Source organism: Capra hircus, chromosome 25 (genome assembly GCF_001704415.2).
Source record: "Capra hircus breed San Clemente chromosome 25, ASM170441v1, whole genome shotgun sequence".
In the NCBI taxonomy this organism is placed as follows: domain Eukaryota; kingdom Metazoa; phylum Chordata; class Mammalia; order Artiodactyla; family Bovidae; genus Capra; species Capra hircus.
In genome coordinates, this window is record NC_030832.1 from 16,646,011 (window position 1) to 16,666,769 (window position 20,759).

Consider the following 20,759-nt stretch of genomic DNA (forward strand, 5'->3'; position numbering starts at 1 on the left):
TTATTCTACAGATGAAGAGATGGAGGATACAGAAGCCAGACACCCATTCTGTTTCACTATTTCAAGCTCTTGAAATTTACTTCTTTCTTCTTCCCCATCCACTCCCAGAAAAGATCAGAGATCTCAATCATTTCCAGCTGAGTGGATTAGTTTCATGAATTTAAGCCTTTTCCCTCTGTTAAGTGAATTTCAGACATCAGCTGCATGAGACAGAGGAGACACACTTGGCTAGTAACAAGAGGCTGGGAGACTCTAGGCTTTATCACCCTTTCTCTTCCCCACCCAAATCACACCCTCTGGTCTACACCCAGGCTACAGAGTATGTGTGTGCTGAGTGCCCACTCTAGAGTGGGCCAAGGGCCAAATTCAACCCAGAGATACATTCTGTTTGGGTTGAAAAGTAAGGAAGTTTCATATAAAAACCCAGACTGCCAGTTTCTCTTTAGAAAGGTCAGGTAATACAATCCCACATGGCTACAGCTGAGTAGCAGCTGCTCCCCTTCAATAAGACACTGGCTTCCCAACTGGCCCCAGTCCCCACCCTGCCCTAGTGCCAGGTCAAGAGTCGGCTGCCATTTGTCACTCACTAGGGTGATATTTATCTCCCTCCAGCCCTTGGCACTTAGCCACTGACACAATCCACCTGGGCCCTCAAGTCACTTGAATTTGCAGGCCCTGCTGTGTAACATGGTAACTAACACTTGCCTTTCGGGGTCTGAAATGATATATGCCGACGTTACCAACTGAGCCAATTCAATGAAACCTGTGATCAGTATAAACAAAAATCAATCAAAATGATTGCTTCTGCCTGAACTTGGCAGAAATCAGGTACGATGCCCTCCTCTGTCACACTGCCGTCACCTCTCCGTCATCCTGTCTCCTGGACTGTCATACCACACTCCACTCCCCCACCAGAAGCAACCCTGTCCTTCATGTCTCTCCCTGGGGGTGCTGTTGAGCATCTGGGAACGCCAGCTCTTTCCCTTTATCCTGGGGGCCCAGATAATAGGGTTGTACTCCATGGACCCTGAGGGGCAGCTGACTTGAGCCAGGACCCCCGACAGTCAGAGCAGAGAGGCTTACTTGAAATCCTCCGGGTCAGGCTGTATGTAGACTTAGATGTGTCTGAGGATGAGCATCTCCGATCTGGGGAGTTGGTCCGTGGGGTCAGCGGGACATCACTGGCTGTGTGCACAGAGTCCCCGTCCTTGTCACTGCTCCGGCTGGCCAACCTGTAGGAAGGAAGAGGTCTCAGAGACTGTCAGAGAATCCTCAGGGACTGGCACCTCTGTCCCGTGGGGGACAGACCAAGGATGAAATTGCTCTCAGGCCCAGTCTATGCAACTCGGAATAATGCAAATTTGAAATAAATTCTCAATAGCCCTTAATTTTTAATAATGTCTTGCTTTTTGCACAAAATGTGATGTGAAGTAAATGACTACTTCCCAGTTAGAACAATCTGCCAAGAATTTGCATAATTTCAAACCTGAGGCTGGGGCTGGGGAAGGGGTATGTAAACTTATTCAAGATATTGCCACACGGGCACCACCTGACTAAACCAAGATCAGTTCAGTTCAGTCGCTCAGTCATGTCTGACTCTTTGCAACCCCATGGACTGCAGCACACCAGGCCTCCCTGTCCATTACCAACTCCTGGAATTCACTCAAACTCATGTCCATTGAGTTGGTGATGCCATCAAGATGGGACCTCTCAGTCTTCAGTCTGGAAGGAACCACGTGGCTGTTTAAATGCATTAGAACTTCTGCAAATAGTTTTCAGTAAGAATTATCTTGTTATTTCAATAGTCACTATGTCTATAACATCTTGAAAAAATATCCTGTAACAATGTCACTCAAAGATTCTTGGGACTTTCCTGGTGGTCCAGCAGCTAAGACTCTGAGCTACAAAATGGCCCTGAGAATCAATGATTTAAGAACAACAGTTCAGTGCATAGAAACACCAGTAAATAGCAGCATCCACAACTTAATGTTCTCCTAATAAAGATTAGAAATGCTGGAAAAATAGAAAGTACACTCTTTGTGGGTTGGGGTACAAAGTAGTACTTAAGGGCTGGCTCAAGGCAAGTCTCTCTCTCTCCCTCCATCTCCCTGTCTGTAAAATGGGACTAATAATAGCACCTGCCTTACATGGTTACTTTGAATATCGAGCTAACATATATAAAATGATTAGAACAGTGTTTGGTATGTTCTAGGTAGATGCTTAATACATTTTAGCTGTTAGCAATATTATAGCAGAGGTGGCTTTAAGGTCCCCCAGTACTCACACAGCTAGTGAGGATGCTGGGAGTGGGGGTAAGGGGAGGGGAGAGAGCTGGCAAAGGGGCCATGAGATTGATGCTATTGATAACAAGCCCCTCAGCCATCACAGCCACAGACCAATACCTTCCAAAACTGCATCCCCCAAGTTGACATTTAAACCTGCAGAGAAACCAATCTCAAAAAATGCAACTTTCAAGTTCTGGGAAGTCAGACGCATGCTGTGCATGACATGAAATGGATCTGATGTTCTTCCAAAGCTAGGGCCACAGCTGGGACAAGCAGGCATGTTACAGGGGCAATGCCCAGTGCCTCCCACTCCTGGTCAAGAATAGGAGAACGTAGCAGATGAAACGTGGGGCCAGCGAAGGGATGGAAGGGAGACGGGATCACACTAGATCAATCTTTCTCTCCCATAAAGGAAAGCAGCTGCATCTCCGCAGGAAGGTGGCAAAAACGTGTGACGGCCACTGGGGCCCTCCACCTGCATGGCCTGTTTCCCAGCTGTCACACCTCATGGCGGCCGCTGCCTCCAGCTGCAAACTCCCATCAGTCTTCAAGAGTCAGCTTAAATGCCATCGCTTCCTGAAGCCTTGGCTGATTCCTCCCAGACATAGTACCAGGGTATACCTGGGCCACCCCTGCCTCCTCTGCCACCACCAAACCTCCAGGCCCTCTGTCCCTTCTACCTGGAATGCTCGTCCTGCCCCATCACCTGTCTCGTTCCTCCTTATCATTCAGATCTCAGCTGCAACAGCACCTCCTCAGAGAGGACCCACCAGTCCAGTCGCCTCCTCCCAGCCCGTCTCCCCTTACCCCTGCACCTTTTTTTGTCCCCCTCCAGCATATACCTCTTTAAGCGCTGCCTGCCTGCTTCTCCTCTGCATCTGACACTAAGCCAGAGGCCCATGCGGGCAGAGGCAGTGTCTTCTTCGTTCACCACTGCCCTCCTAGCACAGCACCCAGCACGTGTGGGGTGCTCTGATTTATTTTTTCAGTGAATGAATGAATACACATTTCTGGTGGCTTTTATCTGACTTATCTTGAGTCACAATCACCGGAGGGCACAACTTGTCGCCCCTCCCATAACAGCCTACAAATCTTAATGTTGGCATCTGCTTTATTAGGATCAAAGGTAGCAGTAGCTACTGAGCACCTACTGTGTGCCAGGCACTGTGCTAAATGCTCTATCCGAACCGTCATTTCAGGCTTGAAACAATCCAGGAGTTAGTTGTTATGAACCACCCCTACCCCTTTTACAGACAGGGAAATGGAGCCCTGGTCAGGTGGCAGGAGGGAAGGAGAATGGATCTGCACCACTGAATGGCAGAACCCCAGTGGAGTCCAGCAGTACCAGACTCCGGACTACATGCCCCACACTACCAAGCTGGGCATCCCCTAGGAGGCCTGGAAGAACCCTGCACATAGTAGGTACTCAACACATGCTTCTTGAACAAAGAAATAACCTAATTCACTCTTCAGTGGGGGTCTTTCTGGCACTGCCACAGAAGGAGCCAGTCGGATGGTACCATATGGTGAGTTGGTTTTCCTGACTCTCATCAGCCCAGTCCAGCCCAGGAAAGCTGCAGGTCCCACATGTCAAAAGCATATGTGACAATTAATGGTGTGTCCCCTCTGATCACACAGGCAAAGACCCAGCTCACCTGCCACATGCCACCCCACAGAGAGGCACATTCTGTGGTTCCTGGCTCAAATGGCACGGTAGGAATGGTACTGCAAAGCCTGTATGCTTGACATTTCTGCTCCCTGCCTGTTTGATAACATGCAACTGCCCGCTTGGTAAATAAATCTGGGGAAAGCACAAGCTGTAAATTCTCTTTCTGGAGGATTTAACCTGCCTCCTCTTTACAGATTTCTCTTAACATTTGGTATGATGTTAACTATCAAAAATGTCCTCAGTGCTATCCAGGATTCAAGGAAGACCTGGGTCACCTTGGGAAGCACACAGGTCATGTACAGCTGTTCAGATGGTGCACTGCACAAGTCTAGATGGTCTCGCTCATCATGACCACCATGTGAAGGATGCCCCCTGAAGCCATGTGGTGAGTTGGCTGCTGGAAAGTTCTCTGCTTGTAGCATAACCAAAATAAGTGCCTTCCCTGAGGATGCCATCCCAGAAAAAACACCCTGCTTGCACAAAGGGTCAGCGACCTGAGCAAAACACAACTGTCCTTCAGCTTAGTAAACCATACATCTGTAACACTCAACATCTGAGGCAAACAGGCTGTGATTTTCAGTGTCTATCAGGGGTCTCCTCTGGTTCAGAGGAAAATCCAAATTCCTTAATCTGGCATTTGAGACCCCACACAACCTGAACTTGCAGGCTCATTTTGTCTGATTCCCCCAACTCTTCCAAGATGCAGTGTCCCATCTGTGGTGTTTGTCTACCCTGGATCCAGTCACAGCGTCCAAACTGTTTATTACCCAGGTCAGCAAACTTGGGGCCCACTGCCTGATTTTGTAGAAGTGTTATGAGAGCATAGCCACACCCATTCACTAGTGAATTGCCTATGGTTGCTTTCGCACTACAAGGATGGAAGTGAATGGCTGCAATAAAAACTAGTCCATGAGACTAAAATACTTACTCTCTGGCCCCTTATAGGAAAAGTCTGCCAACTCCTGTTCGACTAGCTTAGTTCATGTGTTTCAGGAGGAATAACGCTTTCCCTCGTTTCAGGTCCGGAAACCCAGACATTATCCCAGCGCTTTTTCCTCCAAGCAAAAGAGACTGGATCAAGTGACTGGCATGTGACCCAAACCAGAGCAGTGAGAGCCTTTCCCGATATTTTGCTACTGTCAAACATAATGCAAAGGAAAAAGAAGGCTTAAGAATGAGGCCAATACAGAAGAAACAGAAAGAAAGAGAGAGAGAGCACACACACGCACACCCATGACACCGTCTGAGCCCCTGGATCCAGTCATGCCTGAAGCCATTTTCCCAGAACTTTTCCATAACAAAATTCTATGCAGAACTGTCATATGTGTGTGCAGGATGTGAATGCACAACTAATTTATTTACCTGCTTTATCTCCTATAGTGAAGTGAAAGAAAGTGAAAGTCACTCTGTTGTGTCCGACTCTTTGCGATCCCATGGACTGTACAGTCCGTGGAATTCCCCAGGCCAGCATACTGGAGTGGGCAGCCATTCCCTTCTCCTGGGGATCTTCCCAACCCAGGGATTGAATCCAGGTCTCCTGCATTGCACGTGGATTGGATTCTTTACCAGCTGAGCCACAAGGGAAGTCCAAGAATACTGGAGTGGGTAATCTATCCCTTCTCCAGCAGATCTTCCCAACCCAGGAATCGAACTGGGGTCTCCTGCACTGCAGGAGGATTCTTTACCAGCTGAGCTACCAGGGAAGCCCTTATCTTCTATACCAGATATTAAATCCTCTGAGCCTGGGAACAGGACTCCATCTAGTCTTGTGCCTCCCATAGTGCCTGGTACATAGGGCAGCCTCAAGAAATAACTACCAGAAAAACTGAGCTTAACTTCCCAACAGCATAATTGACACTTTCAGGACTCAATTTCTGCCTTCAGGTTAATCAGCTGGGCAATAACTAGTTTTTGGAATGAAAAAAGACAGATAATTGCCGTGCCATCACAGAGCTGGAATTCTTCTGAGCACGGCTTTAAAGACACCAGATGGGCTGAGCCAACCTCCATCACTAGAACATGGGAACAATCCCTTCATTAATGAGCTGGTTTCACCAAACATCTCAACTCTGTGCACAACTGCAGGATTCAGGCTACAGCCTGTGAGTCAGGGAAGGTTCCTTCACATAGTTGTTACATCAATTTAAAGAATCTCTCAATAACTTAATAATGATAGAGATGAATACTTACTACTGTGCTAAGCATGTTACATGCATATGTCACTATTATTAATAGCAACCCTATAAAATAAGTTCTATAACTTCCCCTACTTTACAGATGAGGAAACCCAGACCAAAATAGGGTAAAAAGAATCACTTATGTTTATGATTGCCAACAAGGTATTTTTCCATAAACTAATTCATGCAATCATCGCAACAACTTTATAAGATAAATACTGTTTTATCATCCCCATTTGACAGATGGGAAATCAAGGCACAGAGAGATCAAGCAAATTGCCTGAGGTCACAGAACTGGAAAAAATTAGGAGAAGTAGGATTTGAACTCACAGATTGTGACCCAAAGCCATTCTGCTATGAAAATATTTGATACTTGCTTCTCAAAAAAAAGAGGATTGAGGCATGACCCCCAAGGAAAAGATGGGGTGCCAGCGGCTTCTGGAATCTTAGCCCAAGGATTTACCTGAGACAGCACAGGATCCCCACTGAGGCTCCAACTGTGGGCCCTCACACCATTTTCCTGCCTCCCTCTTCTCTACATCATGGGAAGCTGTACTGGACGATTCCCAGGCCCTGGCCCTCTAGATTCAACCCAGACTCTGGCCACGCTCCTCTCCCAGCCACAGAGAGGTGGCCCAGACACGTGGCTGAAAAGCTTCAAAACTGCATTCCCAAAATATCTGAGCGACTGGCAGATGGAGATGTTGTATGCAGGCGCGGGAGGAGAACGAATTGGAAATAAAACGAAAGATGCCAGAGAGAGCATAAACAGCGTTGGAGGACACGATGGAGCCTGGAGGTGTGTTCTGCTTCCCTGTTACTGAAGTTCTTGCTCAGATCAGCAAAGAGGCACTTGTTTGTTCATGTCACCCACACCAAATACTCACTGAGTGTTTAGCATGGGCCAGGTGCTAGGATGGTTCGTCATCCTGACTTGAATGGAAAACCTTTAGGATCTGGACATCCCTTGAAGAACAGAGACGCTCACAGATCTCTTTTTCCACTTGGAACGACATTCAATATGATTAAAAGCGCCCACATGCTTAGCATTACACTGTTCGTATCTCAGAAGGCCGGTTGTGAAAACCAGCTGAACCGAAGCCCCACCCCGAGCTGGTCTCAGCAGCTTGCCAAACGCAATGAGGCACACAGTACAAGCCGTCAGCGACTAAGAGGTCAATGGAAACTCAGCCTTTCCCCCCTCCATACCCCTAGATGTCCCACACCCCTCGCAGAAACAGAGAAAAGAAAGGTCTTAAGGTGGCTTTCCAGGAAGTTCGGAGCAGTTTTACTTACAGCCAGGGGGGAGTCTGGGCAGGGAAAGGTCCCAGAATCTCAACTTCATCCTCACTCGACTGGCAGCAGCTGGACTCATAGCACTTCTGACAGCAGTGGCGGCAAGTCCATCTGCAGAGCAGCAGGTCGGAGATTCTAGAAAGGAAACCCTGAGCCCATGGGGGGCGGTGGGCAGAGGAGAGATGGGAAGGGGAGGAAGAAGAGGAAAAACACCCACAGTTACAAGCAGCCGATCCCTGATGAGAAATAACGACATTCAGGAGGTCTGTCTCCACGGCTGATCTCTTAGAACAAACTGTTTTCCATTCCTATTTACCAACTGCAGGTACAAAGATGGCAAACACCAACCGGCTCGAGCCATTAATAGCAAGCAAAACGTTTGCAGGTATTTTCCTTTGTATATGAACGTCTTTCTTGACATGTGGGTGGTTTATTCAACATCGTGAGGGCTATGCAATATGTTCGCAAAACACAATGATTATTACTCTGTCTTTTTGAAAGCGAAGCACAAATTTTTTTTTTTTAATAATTTCATGACATTAAAGTAAGCAGAATAATCAAATGGAATAGTAGAGGGTGGGAAGGGAAACCTAGTCTCATTAACTAGTATCTTTTCACCGGGATCTCCCTTCCCTAGAATGGCTGTTATCAACATCCGGTTGTTGTTTAATATTCAGCATCCCCACAGCCCCACGAAAGGCTCCAAAATGAAAAGCAAGCATTTCTTGATTAGAAGCCAGACCAAACAAATCACCGAATTCACTCACCTCGTTTAAAGGTTCCAACTGCCCTTTTAGAGATCCACATGAAGCCAAGGGGCACAGGGGGCGAGGGATGACACAGAGAGAGAGACAAGACCAGTTTAGCAATATTCCTGCAACTCAAAAAAAAAAACAAACAAGCCCTGCTTCTTTCCACTTACCATCCTGGGAAGGGAGCTGACCTCCTAACAAGGTGCTGCTACCTTCAGGGCTGCTGGTAGCCTCCTGGCTAACCAACACCGAATAAATGGGAAACTTTAGCATTTCGATTTGATTTGCACCGTATGCTGTTATGAATCAGAGCGGGTGGATAGATAGTCATGCTATCCAATGCAGCCACACTTCAGGAGAGGAGCAAACCTTCCTATACAGAAATAGCCATGAAGCCAACCCAGAAGGACATGATTAGCTAACTTGCAGGCAGGCACAGCATGGATGTCACTTGGTTCCCCCGCCCTCCCAGAGGCCCTACCTTCCAATTCTGCTCCAATGGTGGGGAGCTTCATATGACCACCCACAAATAGAGGGAGCGGAAAAGAAAGCCACAGTCTGGTCCCCAGGAAGAAGGGAGGGGCTCCCTTCCATCTTCAGCCCCACCTCCACCCCAGCTTCTTCTCACCGGTTCCCAAGACACAGGCTCCCCCCACCCCCTTTCTGGGAAGGGTCTTCACAGTTTTCCAAAAGGCCAAGTAAACCAGATAGGTTAGGAGGAGTCTCCTATGGAACTCAGAACTTTGAGTCAAGGAGAAAGCTAATCATGGTTCTCAGTTCTTTTGCAAGGTGAAGAAGGTCTTAATTTGGTACCACTATATGTAACATCTTTTTAACAGTTGCAAATCCCACCCCTGCCTTCCTTTTTAAACAGACAGCAGACCCCAGCTCAGAGCCTCGCAAACAGACTAGCTAGCTAGAATCCAAGAGCGTGGCATTATTCTCATTATTTTTCCTATTGCCTTCAGTTTCTATCAGGTGACCCTGGTTTTCTATTATGGTAGTGACATGATGTTTCCTTTTCATATTAAAGTTAAAATAAAGCACAAGTCCATTTATAGAAAAGAAATTAAGTAAATAACATAGTTCGTGAAAAACTCAAAATCCTTGAAGTGATAAGGGATTTACTACAGTTTTGAGGGGGGGGAAGTCTTGGACACCAATCACAAGGTGCAGGGGGAGAGACAAAACTGAGAAAAGAGGTACTCGTCCTGGCCTCATCAGTGGCCAGTCATGTGACTCAGGCAAGTTGGGAGTCTGAGCCTCAGTTACATCTTTCCTTTAATGGAAGGGCTAAGCTAGGACACTATGAAAAGGCTCTGTGCTGCCTAGTATCTGCATGCTTTCTGTGGCTTATGAGAACCAGACAGTTTGTCAAGTCCAATTGGATTCTGCCAGGTACCGGGGACTGTCCTGGCCGACAGAGTGGTGAGGCGAAGAAAGCAGCAAACAGCTATGCCCTCATGGGGCTTACATGAGAAAGTACTTTAACATGCTTATGGTAAGGCGCAGGGTTAAAGGGATGCTTTTTCCCAACTATCCAGGCTCGCAGGAAGGCATTTCCTGGGTATATAGTGATCAAAAGAGAACCATTTCTAAAACCATGATGAGCAGAGGCAAGGCTACCTCAGGGGTCCTGCCTAGGTGCAAGGTGAGTGCTAGGGGGTAGAGAAACCAAGGGAGACGAAGAGGAAAGGGGAGATGCGCTGAGGCTCCCAAGCGTGCTGAGCCTTTGGGCCTCAGGCTCATGTGTTTGACCCAATGGAGAACTGATTCAAGCCAGAAAAAAAAAAAAGGAGGAAGGAAAGTCCAGATATTCTAGAACAGGGGGTGCAAGCTAGGACTCAAAGACCCAAATTCAGCCTGCAGCCTGATTTTCTATGGCCCTCCAGCTAAGAAGGGTTTGTATATTTTTAACTGGTTGAAAAAACTTAAAAGATGAATACTTCTTGACTCATGCAAACTATATGAAATTCAGTTTCAGCGTCCGCAAATAAAGTTTTATTTAAACATAGCCATGCCCATTCATTTACTAGTGTCTCTGTGTAGTGCCATAATCAAGAAGTGAAGTGTTGTGACACAGATCACTCAGCCCTCGAAGAAAAACAAACACTTACTATGTAGGCCTTTACAGAAAAAGTTGAACACCTTGTTCTCGAAGAAAAGTCAACATCACCAGGCCATCCTCATACCAGATGCTTCACAAATCCCTCACCAATCCCCATCCCACCCCCGGCTAGGCCTCACCACAACCTCTAAGCCCCTGAGTGGCCTTGGGCAAGTCACTTCATTACTCATTACTCTTCATTACTGTGCGGAAGACAGTCATTAAGAACCGCAGACCCCCGTTCTCACGTGGTTCATGTCCCAGTGAGTGGTCCCTGATGGCCAGGGACCATGCTGCTTTCTCCGCTGTGTTCCCAGTGCCCACACATATTACATGTCACCCAAGTGTTTGCTGAACCTGTTCAGTGGCCACTCCCCCCAACAACATCCCCACAGTAGGTGAACAGTAAATGTGACCTTCACTGAACTTGAAAAGATGACCTAAGGATTCCATGAAAGGGAAGTCAGTGGAGCGATTCTAAGCCAGGAGAGGGATGGGGCGGCTATGGGCGGATGGCAGGTCAGAGTTCCTGGCAGGTGGAAAAGACTAAGGCAGGAGGAGGGGGGTGTGTGAGCCAAAGGGGGAGGAGGTACCAGAAGCCCCTCCAGTGGTGGGCGAGGGCAGAAGCGAGCCCAGAGGCACCCGTCTGCCTCTGGGGAGGCAGGATGTAGGAGCCCGTCGGTATCACTGCCAGAGGCAAAGGACCCAGTGCCAGAAACAAGCAGCTCAGCGGGTCTGACCGCATGACCTTGGCGCTGACCCATCGCCGCTTCCCCCTCCTAAGGAGAAGACAGGTCTCTTAGTCAAGCATGCCCTCCTCAAGAAAAGGTGCCTGGAAATTATTTCAGCCTAAGGATTCTTGTGGGGTGTCCCCAAGATGAAGGGAGGGAGGGTCCACAACTCCCGAGGCAATGGCCCAAAGTAATCGGCTGCCCCCCAACACCACCAGCGCGCCTCCGGGGTGTCCCCCAGCTCTCAGCACCCAGTGCCCGGGAGAGACGATGTCCTTGTCCCTCCTGGCCGGAACAGCTGCCTCCGGCTCGCTCCGCCGGCCAATTAGCCAGAGCCGTCACCAAGGCAACGACAGCTGGCGGGCCGGGCGGCTGGCGCGCCCCGGGCCGCCCTCCCCGCGGCCCCTCCCCTGGGGTGGGGTGCCCGAGGGACGGGGTGGGGGAAGGGGGGAAGAAAAGTCCGCCCCACCCCCATTCCTTCCCCGGGAGGCGAGGGCGCGCGTGCAGAGTCTACTTGGGGCCCTTCATCCCGGGGTGTGGGGGTCCCCAGCCTCTCCTCCTGGGGCGCACCCCCGCTGCTGCACAGGTTGCCTTGCGCTCAGGCACCCTTTTGCTCGAGGCAAGTTTGTGGCAGCCTAGCCTTGTGCCCTCCCTTCCGCGCGCTCACAGTCGGAGGGGGCGCGGCACCCCCCAACCCCACACCGCGGACCTGGCCCCCCGGCCTCAGCCCTACCTGGATGTACGCCATTTTCGCCCGCGCGCACTCACTCCGGCCCGGGCATGGCGCCGCCACGGCCACTTTGCCCTCGCCAACCGGAGAGAGGGGAGAAAGCAAAGGGGGAAAGGAAGAAAAAGGCAGCCGGGTGGCCCCAGACGTGACTGGCGTGGCTGATGAGCGGCGCCCGCCCCTCCGCCGGCCGCCCCGTCCTTGCCTTCCCCTGCGTTCCGGCTCCGGCAGTCGGGGCCGCCTCCCAGATTGGGAGAGCTCGGGCGCCCAGGGCCCCCGCCTCGGCCTCCCTCGCCGTCCCGCGCTCCCCCCGAGGCGCTCCCCAGGCGGGATTAAAGCCGGGGCGCCTGGGGAGGGAGCCCGGGGCAGCCGCGGGGACTGCAGCGACCCCAGCACAGGCGGGGCCGGAGACGCTGGGGCCCGGGCGCGCCAGAGGCGGGGGAGGGGACCGGGACGGGCAAGGAGGTGGGAGGGGGCGGTGCGCGGGTCAGCCCATCCGGTCGGCACCAGGGCTGGCACCTACTGAGAGCAGGGCCCCCGGGGCGGCCGTGAAGCTGAAAGGGCACGGTCCAGCCCGCCGCAGAGTCTGGAGCCGGGAGGGTCCTCCCCATCCAGCCCTTTCCTAGACCGGGTTGGAAAAACTTTATTCCCGCCCCAGCTGACGCCCCTAGAACTGTTGCGGCGAGGAATGCAGAGGCCAAGCGAATGGAAGCCTCAAGTTAAGATGGGGCCTTGGGCGCCCCGAGGGAGATACACTGGCGAGGGCGGCAGGGGCGCGCGGAGAGACCCGAGCGTCCCTTCACCCTAAACCTGCTCGACTTGCGCCCTGGGCGCAACAGGTCTGGCGCGGGGCGGCCCAGCAGCGCCACCCAGCGTCGCGCCCTGCGTCCTGCGCGTCTCTGCCCGCTGGAAGCTCCGCGCCAGCGAGCGTGCTCCCCCGGGCGTGTCCACGCGCCAGCCTGCCTGCCCACGTGGCTGGGCGCCCTGGGCCTGGAGGCTTCCCCCAAACCGGTCCTCCCACCCCAAGGCCACTGCGCTGGGGCTGGCTCTCCACTGCGGTATCTGAGGTGGAACATTGCCCTCCGCAAGTTCTCTTTTTTAAATGTCCAGACATCTTCAGTTGCCAATTTGCCAACCATTTAACCTTCCGGCGGCTCTAGCTTTTCATCAATAAAAACAGCATAAAATCTCTGCCCTGCCTATCCTCCAGGACTGTTTTTGTGGGAGTAGATGAGGAAATGAACGTGGAAGTTATGAACAAAAGGTGTAATACACATATGTGTAAATATTTCGTGTAAATATCTAGCATACATATACATTTCTAAGTATGATATTTCATTTGTAGCACATGGCATGTAACATATGTCGAGTGCTTATAATTTCGCAGGCATCTCGCTCAAGCGTTTCCTCTTGTCCTCCACTGCCTTGCTCATTCCTGTATGTCTGGCAGAGTGCTAGCATGTGTGGATGCTCAGTCAAATCCTCTGACCATGGGATTTTCCAGGCAAGAATACTGGAGTGGGCTGCCATTCCCTCCTCCAAGGGATCTTCCAGACCCAGGGATTGAACCAGATCTCTTGTGTCTCTTGCCCTGGCAGGTGGATTCTTTACCACTGAACCCACCTAGGAAGCCCAGCAGAGTGCTTGACTCCTCTTACCTTTCCGAGGGGGGCGCTGCAGCTCTCCCCAGTTTACAGATGGGGAAACTGAGATGCACAGAGGGAATGTCACTACCAAAGCAGGACAGCTGGCAGCTGGGGGCACTGGCATTTGAACCCACGTGGTCTGCACTCGTAAAACTTGGTGTGTATCCACGACGTTTCTTTTGCAGTGATGGGAAGTGATGCTTGGTGAGGAGAGGGCTTCACAGAGGAGGGGTTCCTCCTGGGATGGGTGCCCCCCCCGGGGTACTTAAGGGAAGTGGAGGAGTTTCCCAGGTGCTCCTGAGGAATAGCTAAGCTGTTTGAGACTGCCAGTCTCAAACCTTTTAACCTTTAAACCTTTTAAAACCTTTCACAACAAATTCAATTTTTTAATTCTCTGATAGGCTTGAGGTGGGTACTGTTACTGTTCCACTCTTTTAGATGAGAAAAAAAAAAAAAAAAGGAGGCACAAAGCAGTGAAGCTGCCTAGGGGCTGTACATACAGCATCAAGAAGCTGTAATTCAAACCTAGACTCCCTAAACCCAAATCCTTTCCTAGCCACTGCTGGTTATTGAGGGGAGGGGGATGAAATCCTTAGGGCTAGTTTCATACTTCAATCTGTAAAAATTTACAGCTGTCTCAGAATATCAAACACCCCTCCTCCAATGAAGAAGTTTATTTGAAATGTGGATAAGAGCACATACCCCTGGAATTACATCAATAAAACACTTTCATGTATGTCAAGCACCTGGCAGGCAATGGGTACATAATAAATGCTTGTTGAATAAATACATGGATGGTATTATTAGCTTAATGTGGGTGCCTCCAACTCACTCACATATGTTCTTGTATAATCCTCACCAGAGCCCTACGAAGTAGGTACTGTCATCATCATTGCAAGTGAAGAAGTTGAAGTTCTAGAGGGGAAGGGAGTCACCCAAAGTAAACAGGGAGAATGTGGCAGAGCCAGGAGGAAAGTGGAGATCTGGTTGACCGGAAAGGTCCAACTCTCTAGGGCTGCACCATCCTGCTTCCAGCAAAAGGAGGAACAAAGGAATGGGTCCTGCGTCATTCATCAGGGGAGTGTCAGAAGTCACTTCGGGGTCCCCAGCTCTGTGAGCCTCTCCCTGCCCTAGAGAGGACCCGCAGTCCAGCTTTGGGGTGTAGCCTGGACTCAGACCAAGGCTGCGCCTGTTTGGACAAGGCAGCTGGCACTTTCACGGATCTCAATAGAGAAGCCCAGGCCAGGACAAACGTGTGGAATCTCATGTGACCTGTGGTGGGATAAAGGGAAGTCCAGGGGCTGTCAGGGTACCAAGTAGCAGTGGCCCCAACTAATGTGGTGAGAATCAGAGAAAGCTTCTTGAGGTGTGACCTTAAGTGTGAAGTGTTAGTCACTCAGTCATGTCCAACTCTTCGACCCCATGAACTGTAGCCCACCAGGCTCCTCTGTCCATGGAATTCTCCAGGCAAGAATACTGGAGTGGGTGCCATTTCCTTCTCCAGGGGATCTTTCTGACCCAGGGATCGAACCTGGGTTTCCTGCATTGCAGGCAGACTCTTTACCATCTGAGGGTGATCTTAAGCTGAATCCCAAAGAACTGAAAATGGAGAGATTATTCTAGACCTCAGAGGTGCTTAATTGGGGTGGGGGAGTCCATAAACTTATAGAAAGGCATAAAGTTACATCTGCATGGTCACTGTAAAGTGAAAGTCACTCAGTCACACCCAACTCTTTGCAACCTCATGGACTATACAGTGCATGGAATTCTGCAGGCCAGAATACTGGAGTGGGTAGCCTTTCCCTTCTCCAGGGGATCTTCCCAACCCAGGGGTCAAACCCAGGTCTCCCACATTGCAGGTGGATTCTTTACCAGCTGAGCCATAAGGCAAGCCCAAGAATACTGGAGTGGGTAGCCTGTCCCTTCTCCAGAGGATCTTTACAACCCAGGAATCGAACTGGGGTTTCCTGAATTTCAGGCAGATTCTTTACCAGCTAAGCTACCAGGGAAGCCCTACCTGGGACTTTATCACCAACAGAAATCATGTATATTCCTATCACATTACAGTTGTTGCAAATAACTTGACATTTCATTGACACTCTTTACTGTTTGAAAATTACACCCATTATTGGGCCTCCACGCTAGATCTTTCTTTTTAATGCATTAATGAAGAAGCACATGCGGTGTGCTTTGTTGCTCAGTTGTGTCTCTTTGCGACCCTATGGACTATAGCCCGCCAGGCACCTCTGTCCATGGGGATTCTCCAGGCAAGAAAACTGGAGTGGTTTGCCATGCCCTCCTCCAGGGAATCTTCCCAATCTGGGGATCAAACCCAGGTCTCCTGCAATGCAGGTGGATTCTTTACCATCTGAGCCACCAGGGAAGCCCAAGAATACTGGAGTGGGTGAAGTGAAGTGAAGTTGCTCAGTCATATCCGACTCTTTGCAACCCCGTGGACTGTAGCCCGCCAGGTTCCTCCATCCATGGGATTTTCCAGGCAAGAATACTGGAGTGGGGATCTTCCCAACCCAGGGATCGAACCCTGGTCTCCCGCACTGCAGGCAGACTCTTTACCATCTGAGCCACAGGGAAGCCCAAGAATACTGGAGTGGGTAGCCTTTCCCTTTTCCAGGGGATCGAACCAGGGTCTCCTGCATTGCAGGTGGCTTCTTTACCAGCTGAGCTACCAGGGAAGCCTGAAGAAGCACATATATTACCATATTTAAATTTAAATTTGGTTTTAATATTTTGATAAATGTATATCAGTATAATTTCACTATAATCCTATATATCCTACTCTATGTTGAAAAGACATTATTCCAAGGTGGGGTCTATAGGCTTCAAAAGACTGGCAGGATCTCCGTGGCAGAGAAAGGATGAAGAAGCCCTGGAGGTTGCTTAGAGCTCAGAGGGTGACTTCAAGCAGCTGTTTAGCTAAAGTGAGGGGAGGGAGGTGCCGGGTGAGATTTAACAAGTAGGAGGGGCCCGATGTCTGGTAGCCTTGTAAGTTACCCAGTAGAAGATCAGTAGGGTGAGGTTGAGAAAGATTTTGGCATGAGTGTGTGTGTGTGTGTGTGTGTGTGTGTGTGTGTGCACGGAGTAGACAAGCCTGAAGGCAGAGAGACTGGTGCAGCAAACCAGGTAAGAAGCAGTGTGAGTCTAAACCAAGGTCATGGCAATGTATCAATGCCTGAAAGTGAATAGACAATGATAAGGGTGTGGAAGGCAGGAGAGGCTGGAGGAGGGCAGGTTTGCCAGGAGAGGAATTCAGGTTTTGTGTTTGAATATGTTGAACCTCAGATGTGCATTGTCTAGGGTTCCTGAAAGAAACCCAGTTCAATTCAACTTGAGCTAAAAAGTACTTATGGGCTTATTAACTTGGAAGGCCAAGGGCAAATCCCAGTCACGGCTGGATTTAGGGCTGCAATGAAATCGCTTTCTCTCCATATCTCACCTCTTCACAGCTTCTCTCGGAACACTGGATTTTTTGCCCCCGGAAGTAGGCTTGATTCACACGGCAGAAAAATGGCTACTAATGCCTTGAGCTTATATTTTGACAGTTTATGCTTCAAAGGGAAGAGAGACTTTGTACACAATCTTAGGGAAAAACTCGAATTGGTCCTGCTTAGGTCACGTGCCTACTTCCGGACCAAGCACCGTGTCCAGAGGATCCAGTACTGTGTCTGAGTCAGCCTGGACCAGGTGACCAGATATGTGTGGGTATCATGAACCAGCATGACCTCACAAGGACCCAGAGAGGAGGAGAAGCAGTTCTCTAAGAAAGATTCTGGGAGACAAAACAACAACAAAAACGCCCATAATGATATGCAGTGGAACACTAGGATGGAGATGCCAATGGTTCATGTTCAGCCCCTCCTGACACAGAAGGACAGAGTTGAAGATCAGGAGATGAGGCTTCAGTCACCTCCTGATGGCACTCCTGGGCTCATCTCTATCTACAGGGTCTAAAAGGAACCTGGCCTCTCACCTTCTTCCCTCAGAGACCCAGCCCTGGATGGCAGAGGCAGGCACATAATAATGATTTTCTCTTTATGATCCCTAAGAAGGTAGTGAGAGGTGGCACTGCAAACCACAGACCTCAGGATACCGATTATAATCAAAAGCACCAGAACAAAAGCAGTCGGTGGCATCCATATGGGCAACACACATTCTGGTTAGGTGACTTTCTATTTCTGCCCTACGGGCTGACGGCATCGTCTCCCAAGTCAGCTTTAATTATACAGCTTCCAGAACATGCCATTTAGCGCCAACCCTGGGCAGTGTTTCTGAACACCGTGGAAATAAGAAGTCTCTGGGTTAATTAAACAGCTGGTCTGGAAATAGGAAGGGCAGCCCAAGGGCTGACATCCCAGAGTAACCCTCTGAGGAACCCTGCGTAGGAGTCAGACCTCTTTCATCCCCATCCTCATCAGGGGCAGTATGGTCTGAAAGGTTTGAGTCCAACTTCACCCACAAAATAACTGTGTGGCCTCAGGCAAGCCATTTAATCCCTGGGGAACCTTAGTTTTCCTCGCCTGCAGAATGGGTATAATGCTTCTCTCCCAGGGAGAGATATGAGATGAGGCCAATGAGAAAAATGCATATGAAACACTAGCACGTAATTCAAAACTAGTGGCTTCTTTCCCCAGAACATATGCTTAATCTGCAACCATGGTGCCTCTTCCTGCTTTACAGTTGGAAGGGAAGAGCATGTTAGGGAGGAGGCAGGGATAACTTGGAGGTTAAAGTCCTCACCTCTGGGGACAGTTGGACCTGGGTCTAAGTCATGCCACCTGCCATTTAGCAGCTGTGTGATTTCACACCTTCTGAGCACCTCCACTCCCTCCTCTGTGAATGGGATGCTAAGAGTCACTATTTTCTGGAGATGAGGATTCTACAGGCCACCTTCTATTCATTCCTTAGTACAGTGCCTGCCACCAAGGAAGGTCTCAAGAAATGCTATTACTACATTTCACTTTCAAAATATTATACACACCACACAAACAAGTCACTCTATTATTACTAGTCGGTGTACTAGATGTTTTGTTTACCCTGAACCATTGTCCTTTTCTGTTCATGGCCAAGAAAGGGGAGAGAGGGAGCCGGATCACACACTAGGACATTCGTTCTCAAACCTGACTGCACAGAAGAGTAGGGGAGTGGCTGTCTTGTTAATTTCCGCATTCTCAGACTCCTAACCTGAAATTCCGGTGCAGTGGGGTCTGGGGAATGTGCATTTCCTAACAAGCCTCCTAGGGTACGCTGATGCAGGTGGTCCAAAGATTGACCTTGACCTCTGCACACTAGAACATTATCTTTATGAAGGTCACACACTTCCACTGAGGAAGATGATCACCATCAGCCAGGCTACCCTGGGAGCATCCTTACATTGGCTTCAAAGGATCAGGGTGGGAGGTTGCATGGAGGCCTGATGGTGCCCATAAGTCCCAAAGATGTCTGACTCATCAGTGATGCTTGACCTCCAGCTGATCCCTGCATCCCACTGAACATCTCCTTATCTTGCCTGCTGTCTGCTGGCATCACTTCTCAGGCTCTTGCTCAGATGAAGGAGTTTGAAGGTCTCGACTTTGAAACTCCGCTGAAGCCCCCACCCTGTATCACCCCCAGCCCCCACACGGGTTCAAGAATTTCTACCACATACGGTCCTAACTGAGGCTGGTAGCTATAGTCAGCCCAACCCTCTCTGCTCCGTGATTCAGAGCAGGGTAGATAATTATTTAGCCTTCAAGAAGGAAAATCTGAGGGCGATTTAATAACGGGCTGCAAACATATGAAGAGTTATTAGCAGGGAGCTGGTGACCACCTGTTCCCTCTCTCCGCTGTGACTAGGAGACACAGAGATGGGATTTAACTACAGAAATGAAACAGGACGCCAGGGTAAGCATGAACCTATATCACTGATGTGATTTCAAGGGGCAGCATATAAAATCTACCTTCCTGGAATTTATGGCAGGGAAGGAGCTTGGGATCTGAAGTGTCATCTCCCTCCCAGAGGCTGTGAGCCACGTCAAGACAGGGATTTTATCTTACTTGGCCCTAGGCCCCGGCACTGGGCACATATAGACCAGCGGTTCTAAAGAAGGGCCCCTGGCCCGGCAGCAACAGCATCATCTGGGCTCTTGCTACAATTGCAGAATCGCAGACCCCACCCCCATCTACTAAATCAGAAACTCGGGGAGTTAGGGGGACCAGCAAGCTGTAGTTCAACAACCGCTCCAGGTGATTCTGACGCCACTGCTATGCATTCCTCTCACCTGGGGCTCTTGTTAAATACACTTTCTGATGCAGTCGGTCTGGGGTGGGGCCTGAATTCTGCATTGCTAGTGAGCTTTGGTGGGCTTCCCTGGTGACTCAGTGGTAAGGACCCAGCCTGCCAATGAGGGAGACCCAGGTTCGATCCCTGGGTTGGGAAGATCCCCTGGAGAAGGAAATGGCAACCTGATCCAGTGTTCCTGCCTGGGAAGTTCCATGGACAGAGGAGCCTGGTGGGCTACAGTCCACGGGGTTGTGAGAGTCGGACACGACTGAACGACTGAACAACCACAATGCAATGAGCTTTAAGTGATGCCGATGCTATTAGTCCCTGGATAAAAGTTTTGAGTATTGAGGATCCAGAACTATGCCAGTTCATGTCATTGCTCTGCTTCAAATCCTCCAGTGACTCCCTTCTCATTTAAAGTAAAGTCAAGAGGTCCCATGTAACCTGGCCCCCATTATCTACCCTGCTGTGCTCATTTCTGTTCCCCTACCCTTTTCTCACTGTGCTTTAGCCACACTAGCCTCCTTGCTGTTCCTTGAACACCCTAGCAAGCTCTTACCCAGGACTTTTGTATTTGCTCCTCCACCTGGGCTCCACCGTGGCTCACTCTCACCTCTGTGACAGGGAGCTTCTCGGGTGGCCCACTGTTACTCTGCCTCCTGCTGTTGACACTTTCTTCTCATCTCCAACCACTGAGTGTGAGTGGGATCTACCATAGGCCTGGAGATGCCAATTCTGTGATTAGGTTACACAAAGCAGTAATTTCTACCTTGGTAGCATGGCACCCCACTCCAGTACTCTTGCCTGGAAAATCCCATGGATGGGAGAGCCTGGAGGGCCGCAGTCCATGGGGTCGCTGAGGGTCGGACACGGCTAAGCAACTTCACTTTCACTTTTCACTTTCATGCATTGGAGAAGGAACTGGCAATCCACTCCAGTGTTCTTGCCTGGAGCATCCCAGGGATGGGGGAGCCTGGTGGGCTGCCGTCTATGGGGTCGTACAGAGTTAGACACGACTGAAGTGACTTAGCAGCAGCAGCAGCAGCAGACACTTTCCCTTGCTGGCTTTGATGACAAAAGTTCCCATGT

The 20,759-nt window shown here is 50.0% G+C and overlaps 1 protein-coding gene across 3 annotated transcripts in view; it reads right to left on the reverse strand.

Annotated features, from left to right (window-relative positions):
- Positions 1 to 12,163, reverse strand: part of SYT17 (synaptotagmin 17) — an 83,296-nt gene extending 71,133 nt beyond the window's left edge. The window contains exons 1-4 of one of the 3 annotated variants that reach the window (XM_018040977.1): positions 11,751 to 12,163; positions 8,195 to 8,212; positions 7,428 to 7,576; positions 1,084 to 1,232 (exon numbers count right to left, since the gene is read on the reverse strand). In XM_018040977.1, coding sequence (XP_017896466.1) covers positions 1,084 to 1,232; positions 7,428 to 7,576; positions 8,195 to 8,212; positions 11,751 to 11,765 — 331 coding nt within the window. In that variant the 5' untranslated portion in view covers positions 11,766 to 12,163. Of the gene's footprint in view, positions 1 to 1,083; positions 1,233 to 7,427; positions 7,577 to 8,194; positions 8,218 to 8,349; positions 8,672 to 11,750 lie in introns of those variants that run through there. The other 2 variants (XM_018040976.1, XM_018040978.1) reach the window with 2 other exon arrangements.